This window comes from Pristis pectinata, chromosome 3 (assembly GCF_009764475.1).
Source record: "Pristis pectinata isolate sPriPec2 chromosome 3, sPriPec2.1.pri, whole genome shotgun sequence".
NCBI classification, from domain to species: Eukaryota; Metazoa; Chordata; class Chondrichthyes; order Rhinopristiformes; family Pristidae; genus Pristis; species Pristis pectinata.
In genome coordinates, this window is record NC_067407.1 from 39,341,076 (window position 1) to 39,363,503 (window position 22,428).

General features: G+C 38.0%; 1 protein-coding gene across 6 annotated transcripts in view; it reads right to left on the bottom strand.

The window, feature by feature from the left end:
- The window catches only part of si:ch211-198n5.11 (methylcrotonoyl-coenzyme A carboxylase 2), a 57,621-nt gene that overhangs the window by 27,861 nt on the left and 7,332 nt on the right, over window positions 1–22,428 (bottom strand). For 5 of the 6 annotated variants that reach the window (XM_052012835.1, XM_052012833.1, XM_052012839.1 and 2 more), the window contains 5 exons: window positions 21,444–21,797; window positions 10,406–10,602; window positions 7,114–7,292; window positions 5,982–6,062; window positions 2,858–3,036 (listed from right to left, as the gene is read on the bottom strand). In XM_052012835.1, coding sequence (XP_051868795.1) covers window positions 2,858–3,036; window positions 5,982–6,062; window positions 7,114–7,292; window positions 10,406–10,602; window positions 21,444–21,797 — 990 coding nt within the window. The remainder of the gene's footprint in view (window positions 1–2,857; window positions 3,037–5,981; window positions 6,063–7,113; window positions 7,293–10,405; window positions 10,603–21,443; window positions 21,798–22,428) is intronic. The other variant, XM_052012834.1, reaches the window with a different exon arrangement.

Here is a 22,428-nt window from a genome sequence, read left to right on the forward strand (position 1 = left end):
CTCTACTACATTACCCTTATTTTCCCATTTTGTTCTTTCTTCATCAATTGAAGAAGGATTGTTAAAGTTGACCTTCACTTTTGAAATCAGCAGACAAGCGCTGTATGAAAAGGTTCATGTCCTACTTCAGAGTCTAGAACACAAAAGTCTAGGCTGTCCTCCAGTGTCACAGATGTGTTGCAATGTTTGATGAGTCAGTGATGACCCTGACTGCCTTCTCAAGTGAATATAAAAATGAATATGATTTTAAAGGGAAGTATGGAAATTTTCCCCAGTTTCTTGGCCAACATTTATCCCTCAATCAATATGCTAAAATCAATAACCAGATTATTATCACATTGCTGTTAGTGAGCACTTGCTGTGTGGAAAATGTTGTCATATTTTTTGCATAACAGTAGCGACAATACTAAACAATCTATGAAGTGCATTGAAGTGTCCCAAGGTTATAAAAGGTGTAATAAAAAAGCAAGTCTTTTCTTCTTTCAATTATCGCCTCAATAATCAGCTGTGGTTCCTCCCCTATTCATGTTCAGACTCAGGTATAATCAACTAAAGGCTTGACCCTCTCAATCTGCAAAAATCATCTTCATCTGAATCATCCAAGAAAATAATGATCGCCCTCCAATTTCTTTTTCACCATTGTCAACCATTTCCTTAAATCATTTTCTTGATTGTCTATCCTAACCAACAACTGTATGGAGCTTATTAACTTATCTATTAATAAAATTGAGATGACCTTTTCAGTCATCTCTGCTACATCCACCCTGACTCTTACCCACCAAGCAAAACTCTAGTTAAACCTCTCTCAGTCAACACTTAAACTGGCTCTCATCCAACACACTGATGTTCCCATGTCCCACATTCTCTTCAGGTTCACCTCATGCTCCCTTAACTTGATCCTAATTAAGTGGCTGATCACGCCATTGTCCAGCTTGTTCTCAATTTTAGCAGAGGTTTTCTTTCCTTTCTTCCTTTTCCTTGGCTTCATTACCACACCAGATTAATAACAACCGTTGACCACTACACTCCACCCCATCAAATCTCTTCAAATCTCCTGTATCCATTGTCACCTCACTTTCCCCCAACTCCATGTCTGAATCTCCTCTATCAGGTTCTGCTCTATCACAATGCTAAAAATATCCCACCAGCTAAAATGGACAGTGAAGAGGGTTATCTAAGAGTACAATGAAATCTGGATCAGCGAGGGAAGTGGGCCAAAAAATGGCAGATGGAATTTAACTCGAACAAGTGTGAGGTGTTGCACTTTGGTAAGTTAAACCAGGGCAGGACTTACACAATAAGTGGTAGGACCCTGGAGAATAACTGTAGAACAGAAAAACCTTGGGATACAGGTACATAGTTCCCTGAAAGTGGAGTCACAGGTAGACTGTGGCGAAGAAGGTGTTTTGGCATGCTTACCTTCATTGGTCAGGGCATTGAATACAGGAATTGGGACATCATGTTACAACTGTACAAGTCGTTGGTGAGACACACTTGGAGTATTGTGTGCAGTTCTGGTTGCCCAGCTACGGGAAGGAGTCATTAAGCTGGAAAAGGTGCAGAAAAGATTCACAAGGATGTTGCTGGGACTAGAGGACTTGAGTTATAAGGATAAGCTGAATAGACTGGGACTTTTTTCCCTGGAGTGTAGGAGGTTGAGGGGTGACCTTATAGATGAATATAAAATCATGAGGGGTATAGATAAGATGAATGGTCACAGTCTTTTTCCAGGGTAGGGGAATCTAAAACTGGAGGGCATAAGGGGAAAGGTTTAAAAGGGACTTGAGGGGCAACCTTTTCACAGAGGCTGGTGGGTATATGGAAAGAGTTGCTAGAGGAAGCTGTAGAAGCAGGTATAATTACGATGTTTAAAAGACACTATTTACATAAGTACATGGATAGGAAAGATTTAGGGGGATATGGACCAATGCAGACAACTTGGTCAGCACAGATGAGTTGGGCCTAAGGACCTGTTTCCATGTTGTATAACTCTATGACTCTGTGGTAGTGAGATTCTTAGTACCTAAGACCATGGTTCACAAAAGCAAAGGACTGCCGGACTGACTTATTAAACTTGCTTCTTCAAAATTATTTGTTTATCTGAATAGTTTTCAGTTGATTATTTTTAGAAAATACAACTCACTTTCCTTTAATCTTCTTCCCATTTCTTAAGGACCTCTGGCCTATCATATCAGATGACTGTTCCTAATGTGTGAACATTGACAGCGTCAGATCAAAAACTGAACCCATGACACACGTCTGGGTGCTTTATTTGCACAATGTCTGCAAATAGATGTTTTTAAAAGTAAGACACAATATTTTGTGAACGTGATTGAACTAGAAATTCTACAAAATTACTATCAATATTTTTGAAAATCGTATCCATTCTCTATATGATTTATTAACATAATTTTGGTGAGAAATTCATGTTTGGAAATCTACTTTTTAGTGAATAATTGAAGCAGAAATTAAGGTTCTTGATACAAATATTATAAAAAGCCTGCCTGCTCATAAATAATATTCAAATATATATTCAGGATATAGTATATGCAGGTAACAAACAGGTTCCATTTTTACAGACATCCATAAGTCAGAAAATACACAAAAATCACTCAATATGGTAACCATACTTCCACAGTATTGTAATGAATGGCAGCAAATGCACAAAAGACTGATAAGAAAGAAAATTATTAAAGGTAAAGAGAGGGAGAGAGAGAGAGCAGAAACTAGTTCTGCCGATTGTATGTACGTATGTCAGACTTTGGAATTTGATCACATAATGGGAACTTGTTAGTACATATAGGTATTTGTAACTCGGGTGGTCATAATCCAGGGACAGCCTGTATTTGGTACTTACTTTGCATGCACGGTTGCACCTCCCAGCTCCTCAGGGGTGGCATCTTCCCCTGTTGCTGCTTTAACTAGTGGAGGTCCAGCAAGAAATATTGTCCCAATCTTGTCCACCATTACTGTTTCATCTGCCATGGTTGGCACATATGCCCCACCAGCTGTGCATGAACCACACACAACTGCCACCTATAGAGTACATTGAGAAATTGCAATGACTGCATTCAATCTACAATGCATAAACAGCAAATAAATTCTGCTTTCTTATTTACTCCTTTTCTAAATATTCTTCCTTTCCTGAAGATACAGAGAGTGCCTTTGGTCAGAACTGAAAAGTCATTGTTAGTAATTTGTTAGTTTAACATCCTGTCCGATTTTATTTTCCAATGATTAGTTCCTATAAAAAATATGGGACATAGTTGCAGTGGGCAAATTGGCTGCAACATTTCCTCCATTATAAAGAGTGACAATGTTTAAAGTACTCTATTGACTGGAAAGTACTTTGAAGTCAATGTAGTCACTGATTGCTGATTCATACCTGCTTTGCACTACCACAAGAATAGTCATTTTATTCCCATAGAAACTTAAAATAATTCCAATCTTGATTTTAACTCTTAACAACATGTCTGAAAGTCTTAGTCAAAGGGTTAAAATCTTGAAAGCTGATATTGTGCTACATTCCCAGCCACCCAAAATATAACCACAATTATTCAATTCATCAAGATAAGAATGCCAAAGACCTACTTAAAGCTGCAAAAACAGTGGCCTGAGGCTTTAGCATCATTGACTCAGAGTTGAAATAAAAGACCTAAATAAACAGATAAAATAATTAGAATAGAAATGGGCAAAACAAAATAATTCAGTAAGTGGTAGGGCTCTGAAACTCAATGCTTTAAAAGGTGGTAGAGGAAGAAATCCTCATCACATTTAAAAAGCATTTGGATGTGTATCTGAAGAGCCATGACCTGAAGGGCTATAGACTAAATACTGATAGATGGGATTAGATGGATCTCTTTATAGCCTTGCTTCAGGGGAGAGAAAAGAGATCAGTAATTAGTGACCCATTTCATGGTAAATGTGGATTACAACATTCTGTCCAAGGCCATCGCTATTCAAGTCAAGTCTGCTCTGGGATAGATAATCTACCTTGATCAAATCAATATCGTACCTGGCAAGATCTCTCACTGCCTTGAGCTAATTAGGGATATGATTACCTACATGCAGGACGAGAGGTAGGCAATTGCCTCATGAGCTTAGATCAGGGGAAGGCCTTTGAAGGACATCATGCTCAAGCATGGTGGATGTGCTCTCCAAAATGGGCTTTAGGGAGTCTGCAATTTAATACAACTGCTCTAAAAAGACATCAGTAGCACAATCCAAATTAATAGGTGGGAAATGGAAAGCTCCTTGATCGAATCTGAAGTCAGCCAAAGCTCTCTCCTCTGTCTTGGATGTTTGCTGTATTGAGTCTTCTGCTGAATAAGAGTGATGGTTATTCCAAGCAGGCAGGGAACTCGTCAAGCCCCCCTGTACATGAACAATGTTGCCAGCTTCTGCTTGGAGCCACAATTGATTGATGAGTGTCTGTGGCCAGTTAAACTGGTCTCTGGAGCAAAAATCAACTGCAGCAAAAGTGAGGGCATGTTCCTTGGCGACTAATCCAACTGATCCTTTGTTCTTTTCACCATCATGTCAGATTACCCGAAGGTGCTGGGAATATGGTTCAGGGGAGTTGGGGCATAAAGCAACAACTGGCTGGAGTGAGTAGGCAAGGTGAAATAGAAATTGGGAATATGGAACCAGAGAAAGAGGGTAAAATATATCCAATGTAGCCTTCGTCCTAATAGTCATCTTTGTGTGTGACTGTATCAAGCTGTGTGTCTAGTCTGGGTACTGACAGACCAAGTGTCATCACATGATGAAGTTCTATCTACGCCTGGTGTTGCAAAGAATGAGCCTGGCCATATTGCCATAAAATGCACCATTAAGTTGGAATGTGCTGCACCACCTGTCCCTCATGGAAAGGTTTCTGAAGATAACGATGTTTGACCACAAGTCAGTCAGGCAGTGATCTATGTGGAATGCCTTCGAGGTCCTTTGTGAGAAGGAAATGGTGGATCCTGTAGGATCCTGCTCAGCTACCCTGAGTAGATGATTTGGTGGAATGTCTCATCACCAGAACTCTTAAACAAGCTCCAGGAGCTTGCTATGCCTTTGTGAGAAAGGCCCTCCAGGTCGGATCTTTCATGCACAGCAGGAGTCTCAATCCTACCACTCACTGGCCTTGAGGTGGTTGTGCCTATGAGACCCTCGTACTCCTCTTGGTGGACTATGTGTTTGCCAAGAAGGTCTGGAAAAAGTGGTCTTTATTAAGGCTCATCCAAGCACCTGCACAATACAGAATTCTATGCTCTACGGACCATTCCCATAGCAAACGTAGACCGCCGCTGGACAATCAACTTGGTAAAAGAAGCAATTTGGTCCACCCGAAACTTGTTGGTCCTCCAGCGTATTATTCTCAACTGAGTACACATTCTAAGGTGCGGAAGCACATGCTGAGGAGAAACACTGAAGCTTGATATAGCCTCCGCAAAGGTTCTGTGGGGAGAAGTCATCATATAGGGTTATCCCACCACTGGAGACTGAGGGATGAGCCCTGTGTAGTACTGATGGAATGTTTGAGAATTTTGTAATGGAATGTAAGGAAATACTTGACATACTGAATGAAGGTAATGCTTTGTATAACTATATCATTTAAAAATTTATTTTAGGTAAACAAAATTGCTTCATTGACTGGCATAAATATGATGGGGTGACTGGCCTTTCTGTCATAAATTTTCTATGATTCAATGTCAAGTTTAATGTCAAGTCAGGAAATTTTACTGTGGGGCAAAAGATCCATGGTGGAAGAAAACTACAGGCCATATGAGATCATGATTAAAGAATAAAAAAATTCTTTCTGTTTCAATGCTTTGTTGGCGGTAGTGACCCAAGCACCCTTTGAGGTGTCCCAGCCTCCCATATCAATGAGCAATCTCCTGCTCTCAATCTTGAAATAATCTCCCGAATCTCAAAAGAATCTTATTCCTCTACTTAGCTATGATAGAAGAGGACAGGGATGAAAAATGATTTACCTGAGGAATGCCTGCAGCAGACATCATCGCTTCATTGTAGAATGCTCTACCTCCATGATTCTCACCTGGAAATATCTCTGCCTGAAAAGGACACATGCACGACTTCCTTAATATGTGTAAGCTCCAACAAGTTGTTCAAACAAATATCACAATGTCAATGTATTCTGAAGAATACTCTCCAGAACTCAGCCCAAAGCCTATCTGTGGTGTGATCCATCTGTGGGCCCCAGCATTCCTGCTATTCTATGTCCCTGGACTTCTCACTGGTTGTGGAATGCTGCAGCAATTCAGCACTTGATCCATTGCTCAAGGGAAAGCAGGAGAGGATCAATGGGAGTAATGATACTTCTAAATCTGAAAGCAATATGTATTTTATCCAGATTTAACATTTGATAGGAACAGCCAGAAAAAAAAGAATTCCATTTATACTGAATCAACCAAGATCTCAGGACATTCAAAATATTTTACAATCAGTACAGTACATTTGAAATGTTGTCACTCTGATAATGTAGGAAAAGTTGCAGTCAATTTGCAAAATGCATGTTCCCACAAACAACAATATCATAATGATGGATACTCTGTTGATTGAGGGTTAAACATTGGCGAGGACAGCATGCCATAGTCTTTAATGTCCACCCAAGACAGTACATGGTGCCTCATTTTGTTGTCTCATTCGAAAGATAGTATCTCTTCCTACACTGCACTTCCCATTCTAGGTTTTCACAATCAAAACTCTGGAATGGGATTTAAATTCACAGCCTTCTGCGTCAGTGACAAATAAGTTCATCTCTAAGCTACAGCTGACAGATCAACCCTTCATGGACATCTTTTCACTTTTTAAACACTTTTTTGCTATAATTGGCATTATAACCCACACACTTTCTTCTTTCAGGTTGTGTGGTTATTTTGGCTAACCTCCACTTGACAACTGCCTAAGGAACACGTTATGGACTTGTGGGTGTAAAATCTAATCCTATCACTCTGAGATACAGTAGCCTAAAGCAAGAGACCTGTGACCAAAAATGTTCCTCAGAGTATATTTAAAACAAAGTAAGATTAAGAAAGTATCTTCTTAATCTTGATACTGTCTTGTAAAGGCTCCTGACTGTGTGCGATCCATGAAATACTCTACCTGAAGCGGCAAAAATGCTCCACCACTGTCCACCAAGTATATGCAAGGCAGTCCGTTTTGAATTGCAATGTCCTGGGCTCTCAGCTGTTTCTTCACTGTAACTGGGTACACTGTCCCTCCTTTGACTGTTGCATCATTAGCAATGAAGACACACCAAACTCCATTGACTTTACCTATTCCTACATGAAATTGATGTAGCATAAAAGATAATAAAACTGAATTAGCTGATAGAAGTCAAATTATCATGTTTCCATATTGATGTTAAGGCTGATCTACTGAACCATTTACCATAATGAGATCCTTGTCTAAACAGAGAGAAGCTAAAATAAGCAAAGTGTTTAGTACCATTTGTCTCCAGGTACAAATGCTGATGTGTGAATATCAAAGAAAGACCGACTTGTGATACTATCCCAATATTCTGGTGATCCTGTTTAGTCTTGTAGAATATTCTCTCGGACAAGGCAACAGTTACATTTAATATGAAAACACAATTTTTAGGTAAGAAAATCGAATACAGTTCTTCTTGCTTTTGTTAAATTCAACACCAAGACATAAATTTAAGAGCTAAGAAATTTCAGACAAATAATCACAATGAACCATTTTGTTGCAACAATGGAAGTTGTGGTCTGTGTTTCAGTTTTTGGGACACATCTCTTTTTAATTTGACCTTCACAGAAATAACATCAAACAATTTTCTTCTGGCCTACTCCTCATTTCACCCAGAGAACGAGATTCTCTCAAGATCACCCTGACATGTAATTATTTTGCCCATTTTAAAAAGGACATTCAAGCATTAGTTCATATGAAATATTAGACTTTGCACTTTGATCTCAGGTGCAGCCCAACATGTTGGCTTAGCCCAACCCATTCGTTTATTACTTCATGTACTCCTGATATACAGTAGTCTAAAATTATTTTTGAAGAATTTTGTGCTTCATCAAAATTTGCAACCAATTTTGATATTGCCAACACTGGATATTCTGGAGTTGCACCTGTGAACTTTGGGAAAAGCTGATTATTTCTTTTACTATTTATTGTTCTTGTTTGTGTTGACAACTTTGTTTTTATTAAATTTTATTTCCTTTTCAGCATTGAACAATATATATCTATGAGTGCAATAATGTTACCATCCTTCACTGAACAACTGTCTGAAAAGGAATTCTCATAATCATGAGGGGGCACTGCAGCTCAGTTCAAACCCATGCCTATTTACACACACTTCATCAGCAGGAGTCAGAAAATTACAAATGGAAGCAAAATTGCTGACACTTTCCCTTCCTCAATCTGAAGATGCACAGATTAATTGAATCAGCATCAATAGGTTTTGGCCGTTCAGGAAATCAAATGATATGGAGACAGAGCAGGAATGCATAGCTGATGTAGAAGTTCAGCCATAATTTTATTAAATTGCAGAGAAGGGTCAAGGAGTTGTACTGGCTATTTCTGCTCCTATTTCTTACATTCTTGACTCTGTTACTCCTTCCCTAAGACCAAAAACTTCATTTCAGATTAATAATGAAGCAAGACACTTTCTTGATCTGTATAATGGAAATATGCTAAGCAATGACCTTTATGACCATGGAAAAGGAAAATTACTACCTTTGTTTTAAATGTAATTACAAAATATTACAAAATCCTTTTGATCTGTCCTGTTAATATTTGTTTATTTTTTATTTCAGTAGTAAATGTTGATATCATTTGGGGACTGAGTTGAAGGAGATCATCAAACTCTATTATGCAACCCAAGCTAATGCCTGTAGGACTACAATCATGAAACTAGAAATAATTTTCATCAACTGCATGGTAATTCAATTCCCTCACTTCATCGGGGGTTCAGTATGCATTTCACAACAGAACTCCCAAATAATTCTGAATAAAATATGTATATTTAGGTTGGCAGAAATGATCTGAAGAAAACAAAATGTTTCCATGTATTATTCATGTGATTCAAAGATAACAATTTGCACCCACGCAGCATCTCCACTATGAAAAATATCCCGTGTGTAATCAGTTGAATCAGTTCAATGAGATGAATTTTATTGATAATTGGAGGAAATAGAGTCCAGCTAGGAGAGCATTGTAATACTTGAGTCTGGCAGTGACAAAAGTAGAGATGAAAGTTGGACAAGTTAACTGAAAATACTGGCTATGAAGAGATTGAGAAAGGTGATACACATTAAGTTTGCTATCGGCATCAACATATGGAACTTAACCCCATGTTACTATTTTGCAGCATGAGGGTGGGGAGAAAGAAGATACCTAAGATATCTTCTTCCAATTCTAGCAAGAATGCAACAGCAGTAAGGAGAGAAGCAACTGCTGGAAATATCTTGTCTTTGATTTAAAGCTAGAGAAGGATGGTTCCTACTGACCTGGACATCATAGGGAAGGCATTGAAAAATGATAATGTGATCAAAGTTGTCAGTGGCTGCAGAGAGGTCAAGAAAGGAAGACAGTGGACCGTGGAGGTTTCCTATTTTACTGATCCACAGTGGTTAATTGGCCTTGAAATGTTTTGGAATATCTTGAAGTTAGGAAAGGTACATTTTAAATATAAGTAATTCTTTAGAATATTTCTCTGTGACTGAGACAATACATTTAAGGCCTTTGGAAAGGAAAGGGTGGGCAAAGAGATGTTAGATTGTAAGGACAAAGGGTATCAAGGCAGACTATTTGCAGTGTGGGAGTGAAAGTGGCAGTTTGGAAAGGTTGTGGGATTGAACCAACAATGTAGGAACCATTTTTGAATAGGAAAAGACATTAGGTGATCTGTAGTTTTAAGGGAATCAGGATAAGGGAGCAAAGATGAGTTTCATGAGCTCAAAGAAAGGATAAATAGAGACACAAAAGAAAATGGAGAAATGCATGGGTTCAGGGCCAGGGCAAATGAACCAACATCACTGCAACAAGAACAACATGGGTGAAAGTGAGGAAAGTGTTGACAGATGCAGTAGTATTATGGCAAATGAAGGCCTAAAGGCAACACGGTTCAGAGTTTAAAAGTGAAACTTTAAGAAATTCATCCTTTTAGATTCAGTGGTTGGTTGGCGTTAATCAATATATATCTGAAAGGGTAAATACTATTTCTCAAAATCAATATAACATAAATACTGTACCATTAATACAAATGAATTTTTGTAGAATGGTAGAAATAGGTTTTTGACATTACCAGAAAGCAAGAATGCCAGTAATTAGTGGTGGAGAAAATAATGTTATTTTATAATCCAAGATAAAAATGGCTTTCAGACTTCTATAATGCTCCTTTATAAAAATTAGACCTAAATATTAATACCAGTTATGCAGCCTGCAGCAGGAATATCTCCATATGGCATTCCCATTCCAGCAAAAGGAGACAGTTCCAGGATCTCCTCTGTGTCCAGAAGCAACCGTAAACGTTCTCGGACCAACAGTTTTTTATTCCTCTGGGTGTGCCTCAGGATCGCTTTTTCATCTCCACCTTTCTGTACCTGTTTCATCAGCTCCAAATACCTGTTTCAACAAGCATACTATTGATACAAAGTATCCCACATCAGAATAGAAGTGCAAAGAAAATTGTGGGGATATGGAACAGGAAAGAATGATTGGCCTGGGTTCCCATCTAGATTTTTTTCCACTTTCTAGATAAAGTCATTTAATATCAGGAGGGCTAAAATTGTGTCCAACCACAACATCCACAAGGTTAAATAACTTGCCACAATCACTATTTAAATGACTAAGCAAATAATAGACACTTTTTTCAAGTTCTGGAGACCTTCAGGCATCCACTGAACTCAATCATGGAAAAGTAGAGATAAAAGAGGAAAATAAATGAAATAGAAATAGGGTTAGAACTATGAAATATTAGAAAAACAATTCAAAAAATCATTCATTACAAATTAATCTTTTTGAGTCACCCAATGGCTATGTTTTGACCCCAAATAGTAGAATGAGACAGGCTAGGTGATCTCAGATTTGGTCTACATACTGTTACGGACTCAGTGAAAGTCCCTTTAAGATAGAGAGTGTGTGTGTATGTGTGTGTGGGGCGTGCTTACGTCAATAGAAGATAAAGGACGTAATGACGTTGTTGAAGAAGAAGAAGAAGAAAGAGAGAGAGAGAAGGGAGAGAGACACCAGCCTGCTTGTTTTTCTCTATCGATGGATGAGAAACAATAACTGTGTTTACCACTGAAATCCATGTATGGAAGTTGGAAGTAATCCGGTGGAGTTCACTTTGTTGCTGACCTGTAGAAGGAAACAGGTATTTGTATGTGGACGACCACGGTTCGGATGCTTTTCGGGGTGAGGAAGTCACTACCGAGTAAACACTGAAGTGTCGTTTGGGTTCCATCGTGGAACATTTGGATTTCGTATGTACTCTCTCTATGTTTTTCTACATCTACATCTTATCTTCAGACAACGGTGGTTGTTGAAGAAGCCCTTGCTCATGTTTCACCTTATGGCTTGCGGAACTGAACTTTAAGAACCATTCCGGAACTGGGAGTTTTGGACTTTGTCACACACACACACACGAAGAGTTTAGTTTTGGGGTTAACGTTCGAGGTTTAACATTTTTGAATTCTAACATACTAACATTTTTACTTTTATTTTACGTATTATCATAAGTAGTGATTAATAAAATAGTTTTTAACACTAAATCATGCTCAGTGTGTTTCTTTTGTTGCTGGTTCGTGACAAAATTGGGGGCTCGTCCGGGATAGTTCCCAAGGTTAACGAGTGTCGTCTGGGATTGTACCCCAGATTGACGAAATTTGTTCGAGATTCAATCCAAAGATTTTTGAGGGAGGTCTGATAAATTCTTTTTAATTGGCTTGTGTGTGTGGAAACCAGCAGCAATGGATATTAAGGCATTTTTGGAGTCACCAACCCAAAAGGGATTGGAGGTGGCGAAAAAGGATGATCTGATAAAGATTGCTACAAGGCTAAACCTTACAGAAGTAAAGCAGTCTATGAGAAAGGCAGATATTCAGAGATTGATAGCTGGCCATTATGTGGAAAAGAAGGTGTTTGAGAAGGAAGTGTTAAAACAGTTTCCTGGCAGTGAAATAGCAATTTCTGAGGCACAGGTGCAGCTGGCAAAGATAGAGGCTGAACGAGAACAAAAGAGATTAGAGGCTGAACGAGAACAAACCCAGTTAAAGATAGAAGCTGAACGAGAGGAAAAGAGATTAGAGGCTGAACAAAAGCTAACTCAGATGAAGATAGAGGCTGATCTAGCAATGAAGCAGATGGAATTGAAGAGGATGGAGCTGGATAGTGAGGAGAAGGAGAAACAGAGGCAGCATGAGTTACAAATGAAGCGTAGGAGTTCGGAATCTGATTCTGATGATGGTTTTTCAGCCAGCAGGGAGGTTCGATTAGTCCCTCCGTTTGAAGAAGATCAGGTTGATCAGTATTTCCAACATTTTGAAAAGGTTGCTGTGAGTTCAAACTGGCCAAGGAAAGGATGGGCTCTTATGGTACAGAGTGTGATTAAAGGTAAAGCTCAAAAAGCTTATTCTGCTTTGTCTGTTGAGGATGCAGCTGATTATACCAAGGTAAAACAAGCTATTTTGAAGGCCTATGAATTGGTCCCTGAGGCTTATAGACAAAAATTCAGAGACTTGAGGAAATCTGCAGATCAGACTTATATGGAATTTGCCAATGGAAAGAGAATATGTTTTGAACGATGGTGCCTGGCTAAAAATGTAGATGGGGATTATGATAAATTGACAGAATTGATACTGGTGGAAGACTTTAAAAGATGTGTTCCAGCTGAATTAACAACATATTTAAATGAAAAGGCAGTGGAAACTACAAGAAACTGCTAGGTTGGCAGATGATTATGCTTTAACCCATAAATCCAAATGGGGACAACCTAAAACCTTTCAAAAGAGTTACAAAGACAATCCAGGTAAACCGGAGATTAAATTGGGAGGTAATCAAAAAGGAAAAGATGTAAAGAAGCCAGGGCTGGAGAAACCTGTTGAGCGTACTTGTTATTACTGTAGGAAACCTGGCCACGTGATATCTAATTGTGCCCTTTTGAAGAAAAAGAAGGAAGCTGGGCCCAATGCTTGCTTTCAGGCAATTAAAAATCAAAAAGGTTCAGGAGATGCTGTTAAAGATCAGTCCTTGCAAGAGGGAAAAGCGGAAAAGTTGGAGGAGGTGAGAAAAGAATTCCGTTCGTATGTATCAGAGGGTTTTGTTTCACTGAATGATGAGTCACCCCAGGTGCCAGTGAAAATTCTTAGAGATACTGGGGCTAGTCAATCTCTCTTGCTGGACAGTGTTTTAAATTTTGGTGAAGAAAGTGACACTGGTGAAGTAAATCTAGTACGAGGCGTTACAGGTGAGACCATGTCTGTCCCTTTTCACAGGGTGATTTTAAAGTCAAAGTTCGTAGAAGGACCAGTCGAGATAGGGATAAGACCTAATTTGCCAGTGGAAGGAGTTTCTTTGTTATTGGGAAATGACCTTGCAAATGGAGAAAGTGATCCTGTGGTACGGTTAACAACCAAACCAAGGATTGATGAGTCTGAGGATGATTCAGATGTTTACCCATCATGTGCGGTGACTCGAGCTAGAGCTAGAGAATTAGCCAAGACAGACAGTCCGATGCAGTCTGATGTAGTTCCTTGTGACAGTCCTAAACAGGAAGAAAATTTTGATGCCTTATCTGAGACTTTTCTGTCTTCACTGGAGGATCAACATCCTTATAGTGAGCCTGAATTTAAAGATTTGTCTTTGTCAAGGAAGGATTTTATGGTGGAACAGACAAAGGACCCTGAGTTGACAGAATTGAAAGAAAAAGCACTCTCATGTGAGGAGATTGAAAAGGTGCCAACTGGATACTATGTCAAAAATGGAGTGTTAATGAGGAAATGGAGACCTCCTCATGTTCCTGTTACTGAGGAATGGGAAGTTATTCATCAGGTTGTTGTTCCAAAAGTTTATAGGGATGAGATTTTAAACCTGGCCCATAGTATGCCTTTGGGTGGTCATTTTGGTGTGAATAAAACTGTAGGGAAGATCTTGAAACAATTCTATTGGCCTGGTTTGAGAAAAGATGTGGTGATGTTTTGTCGAACCTGCCACACATGTCAGATGGTAGGTAAACCAAATCAAAAACCCCCTGTGGCTCCTTTGAAACCAATTCCTGCTTTTGGTGAACCCTTTTCGAAGGTGATTGTGGACTGTGTTGGTCCATTACCAAAGTCTAAGACTGGAAATCAGTATTTGTTAACCATCATGTGTGCCACTTCTAGATTTCCAGAGGCAATACCCCTTAGAAATATTAAGGCCAAGACGGTGTCAAAGGCTCTTGTAAAATTTTTTACCTTGTTTGGTTTGCCAAAAGAAATCCAATCTGATCAAGGTAGTAATTTTATGTCAAAAATTTTTCAACAAATAGTCTATGAGCTGGGAGCAAAGCAGATTGTATCATCTGCATATCACCCAGAATCTCAAGGAGCTCTGGAGAGATTTCATTCTACTCTCAAAAATATGCTGAAGACTTATTGCTTTGAAAACACCAAGGATTGGGACGAAGGTATCCATTTACTTTTGTTTGCCATTAGAGAATCGATCCAGGAGTCAATAGGATTTAGTCCGTTTGAGCTTGTGTTTGGACATAGGGTGAGAGGACCTTTGGAGTTGTTAAGAGAGCAATGGGTTAATGAGGAAGTTCACTTGAGTCTGTTGGACTATGTCCAAAAATTTAAAACTCGGTTGGAGAGAGTCTGCCAGCTAGCGAGAGAGAATTTGAAAACAAGCCAGATAAGAATGAAGACATATTTTGATAGACGTGCTCGGCCTAGAACATTCGCAGTGGGGCAAAAGGTGTTGGTATTTTTCCCTAGCCAAAATAATCCCTTGCAAGCTCGTTTTTCTGGACCCTATGTTATTGAATCTCGAGTGACTGATCTAACATATATAATCAAAACACCAGATAGACGCAAGAAAACACAACTCTGTCATGTAAACATGCTAAAACCTTATTATGAGAGGGATTCAGTTGTGGCCTTGGTGGATGGTGAAAAGGTTGTTTCTAGAATGCCTGATGTTGATGTTGAGGAAGGCCAATTTAGACCAAATATTGTTCCATCGAAACTGAAAAACCAAAATATCCTGGAGAACCTTGAAACGAAGTTGGACCATTTACAAGTTTCACAAAAACAACAGATGAGAGAATTAATTTTAAAATTTAAAAATCTGTTCCCAGATGTTCCAAACAGAACATCGATAATTACCCATGATGTTGATGTTGGGGATGCAAAACCAATCAAACAACACCCATATCGAATGAGTGTGGAAAAAAGTAAACTTGTTGATCAGGAAATAAAGTACATGTTGGAAAATGATATTATTAGACATTCTACTTCAAATTGGAGTTCGCCCTGTGTTATTGTACCTAAACCTGATGGAACTGTTAGATTTTGCACAGATTACAGGAAAGTGAATGCTGTAACAAAGTCAGATGCTTACCCTATTCCTAGAGTGGATGATTGCATAGACAGAGTGGGAAAGGCAAAATTTCTTACAAAGATTGACTTATTAAAAGGGTACTGGTGTGTTCCATTAACAGATAGAGGAAGGGAGATTTCAGCCTTTGTAACCCCTTCTGGATTGTATGAATACAATGTTTTGCCATTTGGAATGAAAAATGCTCCGGCAACATTTCAAAGAATGATTAATTCAGTGATTCATGGGTTAAAACATACAGATGCCTACATTGACGACTTAGTGACTGGGAATGATACATGGGAGGATCACATCTCTGCATTAGAAAGGTTGTTTGAAAGACTTTCCAAGGCTAACCTTACAGTTAACTTGGCTAAAAGTGAATTTGGCCATGCCACTGTGACGTATCTTGGTTATGTTGTAGGTCAAGGCAAGCAAGCTCCTGTTCAGGCAAAAGTTCAAGCAATATCTGAGTTCCCTATTCCCACAGGTACGAGGACTGTTAGAAGATTTTTGGGAATGGTTGGATATTATCGAAAATTTTGTAAAAATTTTGCTGATATTGCTCTTCCCCTAACTAATCTTCAGAAGAAGGGAGTAAAGTTTGTTTGGACAGATTCTTGTCAAGAAGCATTTGAGAAGCTGAAAGCCATTTTATGCTACCATCCTGTGCTCAGAACACCTGACTTTGAAAAGCCATTTTCATTAGCAGTAGATGCCAGTGATGAAGCTGCAGGAGCTGTGTTGTTGCAGAAGGGTGACCTTGATGATATTGACCATCCTGTAGCTTACTTTTCAAAGAAATTTAATGAGCATCAAAAGAATTATTCCACCATAGAGAAAGAATTACTGTCGCTTGTTTTAGCCTTGCAACATTTCAGTGTATATGTTTGCACCGCTCAGAAACCATTGACTGTGTATACAGATCATAACCCATTGGTGTTTCTGAGCCGAGTCAAAAACAAGAACAGAAGGCTGTTAAACTGGAGTTTAATTTTGCAAGAGTTTGATCTCATGATAACTCACATTAAAGGCAAAGATAATGTGATTGCTGATTGTCTTTCCCGATGTTAAATGGGAAACATGTATCTGTACTAATCTGATAGTCTGTAGTTGTGTAGCATGATAATTATTAACATTACTAACTCTATGCGCGGTTAAAATTTTCTTGGGAAAATTTTTTTTTTAGGTGGGAGGTGGCGAAAAATTTTGTCACGAACCAGCAACAAAAGAAACACACTGAGCATGATTTAGTGTTAAAAACTATTTTATTAATCACTACTTATGATAATACGTAAAATAAAAGTAAAAATGTTAGTATGTTAGAATTCAAAAATGTTAAACCTCGAACGTTAACCCCAAAACTAAACTCTTCGTGTGTGTGTGTGACAAAGTCCAAAACTCCCAGTTCCGGAATGGTTCTTAAAGTTCAGTTCCGCAAGCCATAAGGTGAAACATGAGCAAGGGCTTCTTCAACAACCACCGTTGTCTGAAGATAAGATGTAGATGTAGAAAAACATAGAGAGAGTACATACGAAATCCAAATGTTCCACGATGGAACCCAAACGACACTTCAGTGTTTACTCGGTAGTGACTTCCTCACCCCGAAAAGCATCCGAACCGTGGTCGTCCACATACAAATACCTGTTTCCTTCTACAGGTCAGCAACAAAGTGAACTCCACCGGATTACTTCCAACTTCCATACATGGATTTCAGTGGTAAACACAGTTATTGTTTCTCATCCATCGATAGAGAAAAACAAGCAGGCTGGTGTCTCTCTCCCTTCTCTCTCTCTCTTTCTTCTTCTTCTTCTTCAACAACGTCATTACGTCCTTTATCTTCTATTGACGTAAGCACGCCCCACACACACATACACACACACTCTCTATCTTAAAGGGACTTTCACTGAGTCCGTAACAATACGTTCTCAATTAGTTAATCACAACCTTACTGGTCCCAATATTGGCTTTGATATCCTTGTATAAGTGAAGTGAAAGCCAGTAAAAGTTCCTGATCCATTTCATCACCCAATGATCTCTATTAGAGTCATCATATAATCCCAGCCATCTTCGAATATTGTCATGAACAGCATGAAAAATGCATAGGTGAAGCAAGTGTTGTATTTATATAAATATATTATTGTTTTCTAGTAAATCCACACAAAATTTAAAGCAGAAATCAGCTGAGAGTTAGCAATATAAATATTGTAGTAGCAACACTTTGTTTTTAATATTGAAAAAGGAAATTATTGTTATTGTAAAGAATAGATATTTATGTTAAACACTAATTTTGGAGTCATGTATTTGATTTTTTTAATCTCCTGCATTATTTTTAAGGCTGAACAATATTTCACATTTGCAGTCCAATTATATAAATGATGAACCTATGAGTTGTAATATATGATTTAACTAATGTAAATATTAGCTTATAAAGACTGCAATTTAGCAAATCCACCAATGCTGAAAATGAATATCATAAACTTGAACAAACCCAGCTAAAAAATTATGTCAATTAATTTCAACAAGCAGAAAATTTATGCTAAAATGTTTAAATAAAAATAAAGAAGGAGACCAGCAGATGTTAAAATGATAGTGGGAATCCTCACATGTGAAAACAACTTACAGCTTAAAAGAAACCAATGAGCTATTTGATCCTGATCATACTTCAGATAGTTCCATTTAACATTCCAACATCTTGCAATCTTCTTTTCAGTGCTCATGAACTTGCAATCACACTTCCATTGCTCCCTAATCCTGTAATCATTTCTATTGTTCCGAGACCTTAAGAATTTTCCCTGGTATCCCATGTTCTGAAATTCCCCCTTCTACCAATCTTCAATCTCAAGATCTGCCATAAATCACAGGTCTTCCCTCTTGAGTACTTCTCAAACTAAGGAAATCTTTTCCCAGTGATTCTGGATCTCTCAGCCCAGCTACTGATGGAAACTCAATCCTGTTCAAAACTCAACCCTGTTCCTATATACAGAAGCAAAATAAAAGAATTGAATTTATATAGCATCTATGATGACCTTGGGTCACCCCAAAATCAAATTATGTTTGTAATGCTGTGGTAATATTGGAAATATTGCAGCCCAATGATGTAAAATGAGATTCTACATACCCTATGTGATAATGGATAGATAATCTAGTGATGCAGGTTGAGTGATAAATATTAGTTGACACTGGGAAATCTCTTCACTCTTCTTCCAAACAGTGCTATGGAAGACAAATTGTCATCCTTAGAGTTTAATGCTTCATCAGCTTATGGCATCTTTCCCAAGTTCTGCACTGGAACATTAACCTGGATTTTGCTATTAAGACTCTACTTATGACCATCTGGGAGAACATAAGATCAGTAGAAACTAGACTCCTGATGGAAAATGGAAACTCCAAGCACCAAAAGATAAACTAGATGAAGTCTAAATAAAAATGCGTGGTTCATGAAAAAAATTAGTGTCATAAGCTCATCCAAAATGAAAATAGTCACGTTTGGTAGGAAGACAGATTGTTTCAAGACTGCATAACGAGCTTGTGAAATACACAAGCCTGATTTCAAAGCATATTTTTACCTAGTTCAATTTCAATAGTCAGAACTACCAGTTCAACAAAGTATTGTTTTCTTATTTAACAAGAAGAAAACATATTTACTATACCTTTCCTGTCCCTAGACCAGTTTCTTTCTTCAGAGATTAGTACTTTTGTTTATAATGGTAAAGAAGCACAGGTTTTATGTTTATGAACTGAGTTTGCAATTCAGAATGCGAAACTGATCAAGAGATTATTATTCACAGGCTACCTCTAATGGCTAATGGAGGAAAAGATCCAATAGCTTTTCCTAACGAATGAAAGACTTGCATTTTATGGTGCTTTTATGACGCCTTCAGGACATCCTAAAAGTACTCAACAGCCATTGCAGCACTCTTGCAGTGTAGTCACTGTTGTAATATAAGAAAGGCAACACTTAACTTATGCACAGCAAGCCCCCGACATCAACAATGAAGCTAAGACCTGATAACATACTTTTAGTAATATCGAGTGAGGGACAGATATTGGTCAGGTCACTGGGGATATCTCACTTGTTCTTCTTTTAAATAGTGTTACAGGGCTTCCATTTATTGACTCAACCAAAAGACAGCATAACCAAAACTGCATGCTTCTCAACTTTCTTTATCTTTAAAAATGGCAATTTTCATCTGCGTGATCACTTCCCTGAGTATTACACTGGAGTGTCAATCGAGACTTTTATCTTCAGGTCTTTGAATTGGAACTTGAACCTGGATCCTTCTGACTCACAAGTGAGTGTGCCATCACTGAACTACAGTTACCTTCTTTGTAAGAATGTCCATCATACCTTAAAGACATATTAAAAAGGTCTCTAGTTCTTCAGAGAAGTCCTCGGAATAGAGGTGGAAAATATGGCATTAACTTTTCATAGACCTGACTTATTACCTTAGCTAGCTTAACAGAACATCTTAAAAAATTATGGACACGGATGTGAATTTGTGACATTGACTCTGATGTGGACAGGGAACAATCTCTGAAATAAATGAACCCTCCTTGTTGTAGGCAAAAAAATTCAGACAAAAGCCACAGAAATTGATATCATGCTTTCAAGGGAATGATAATTGCTGTCTGGGTAATGCATTAAGGTTTTTCAAATATTAGCCTGCAGTAGCAGAGGCCATCACTTTTACTCAGTTTGTTTCTGATTAAAATTTGGTAATGATGAATGGCGGGGACAGATAAAGAGTGAGAAGAATGGAAGAATGCAACTTTTCTTAAATCATGACAATGACGATTAACTGTTTACTGCTAGGAGAAACAAAATGACACAAGGGTCAAGAAGGCCTTTATATACTATGTAGGTGCAGAAGTCATGTAAAATGAAACTTCACAGTACCTCAACCCGCATTAAGTGAGTTTGCCCTAAGTGTAATTCCCCCCACATCCCACCCACAAAAACCTTATCAAGAATATGCCACCAATGCTACCTATTTTACAAATATGCAGAAGGCACTGTTTGAAGGGGGAGAAGTTTCAACAGAGATAAATCTTGGCTAGAGGCCTCTAAAAGCCAATGAAATACCTTACATCTACCTCTAATACCTTATTTCTATTTGTCTACCATTGTTTCCAGTTTCACAAAAAAAACTTCCTTTACCAATTAGATATTGTACCATTAGGATAATGTCAATTAGAAATTAAATTTGAGAGGTAGTTTATGTGAGTCAATGTCATAAGTAGTATTATTTATCTTGTATAACCCTCCTAATCTTATTAATTCTTAATCTGCCCATGAAGAACCAAGGGAGACATGCTAGTTATATATTACATTCAGAATACATAGCTTGCATATATTTATTATGTTTCTGTGGCACCTGTTAATCGAGAACATAGATTTATGATAGGTACTTTAAGTGTTAATGATTTTACATAGTGTGACGCGCAATAACTGCATATTAGACTTGAAGAGTAAAGGGGGACTGAGAGGAAAAGAGCACTGGCTTGGGCAATCTTTTTCATCCAGTTTTCTCTCTCCAAAAATACTGTCGGACCTACTAAATATTTCCAGCATTTACGGTCTTTATTTCGGATTCCTGCATCTGCAGTTTTTTTGCTTTCAGATCATTTCACTCCAGCAGAATTTAATGTGTGAAGGTCAGGAGCAACAAGGATAACTTTTTAAATCTCTCACCAAGAAATGCAAAACCAAGTGAAGGCTGGCAACTGTTGACTTAGTTGTGATGAGCTAACTTGGCATCCTTTAAGGAACAAGCTAGAGATACTGATATATAGCTCAATGTCATAATCTTATGTTGATGGATTCACCCACGGAACATCTTTTGACAGTTTCAATAAAATGCCTATTTAACAAAACATAGCCTTACCTTTTACTGTGGATCATACTGTTTTGTAAATTCGATTCAAAGACATGTTGATGAATTGGATGAAGTTTCCCATTTAAAACAGGATATGCTTTTGTAACATAAGTTCTTACCAAATTATTGAACATTAAATTATCAGGGGAGGAAAGTAACTTCGTCCACAGAATTCTTTTCCCAAGAATATGTGTTTTGAAACAGGTGTTGGCTGTCCATAATCTTCTCTCATCAGGAGCATAATAGGGTTGTCTTCTTTTATAGCTATTGCATGTTTCCTGCTGTATTTTCAGACATTCTTTAAATATGAAGCTGGCATTTGGCCTAGATCCTGAACCAAATCGACCTGCAACCCACCTATACCTAGCAACAGATAGAAAAGAACTAGTAAATATATATATTTTTAATTCAACAATGAAATTACAGTTTTTCAAGAAAGTATCCCAGTAACATATTAGAATTACAACTATACAAAATCTGCAGGTAGCTATATTTCTTTTTATACAGACTTTTGTCCATTGCCTTTACTTTTATTTCCCTTTAACTCATTCACCTGACTAGCTTTTTGGTCTTTGCCGGTAAGAGGATGGACCACTGTTTCATCACTCTTTGAGAAACTGTAAGATTCTAGTTGATAAGAAATCTATACATAATTAACAAATAATACCAAAAATTGTTTTTCATCATTAAAAAGAACAATAAGAGAGCTGGCCTTGGAAATGATTTCCAAATCGAGCAAAACACTACAGTTTTTAAAAAAGGATTGATAGATTTTTATATGTAGAGGGAATGAAGAGATATGGAGTTAGTGTAGGAAAGTGGCACTGAGGTAGAAGATCAGCCATGATCTTTAGAATGACAGAGCAGGCACAAGGGACTGAATGACAGGGTCCTGCTTCTATTTCTTATGTTTATGTTCCAGACGAACTAAATATACCAGAAATATGTCCTGATAGAAAAACTTACAGGAAGTTTAGACTGAGTTACTATTTCA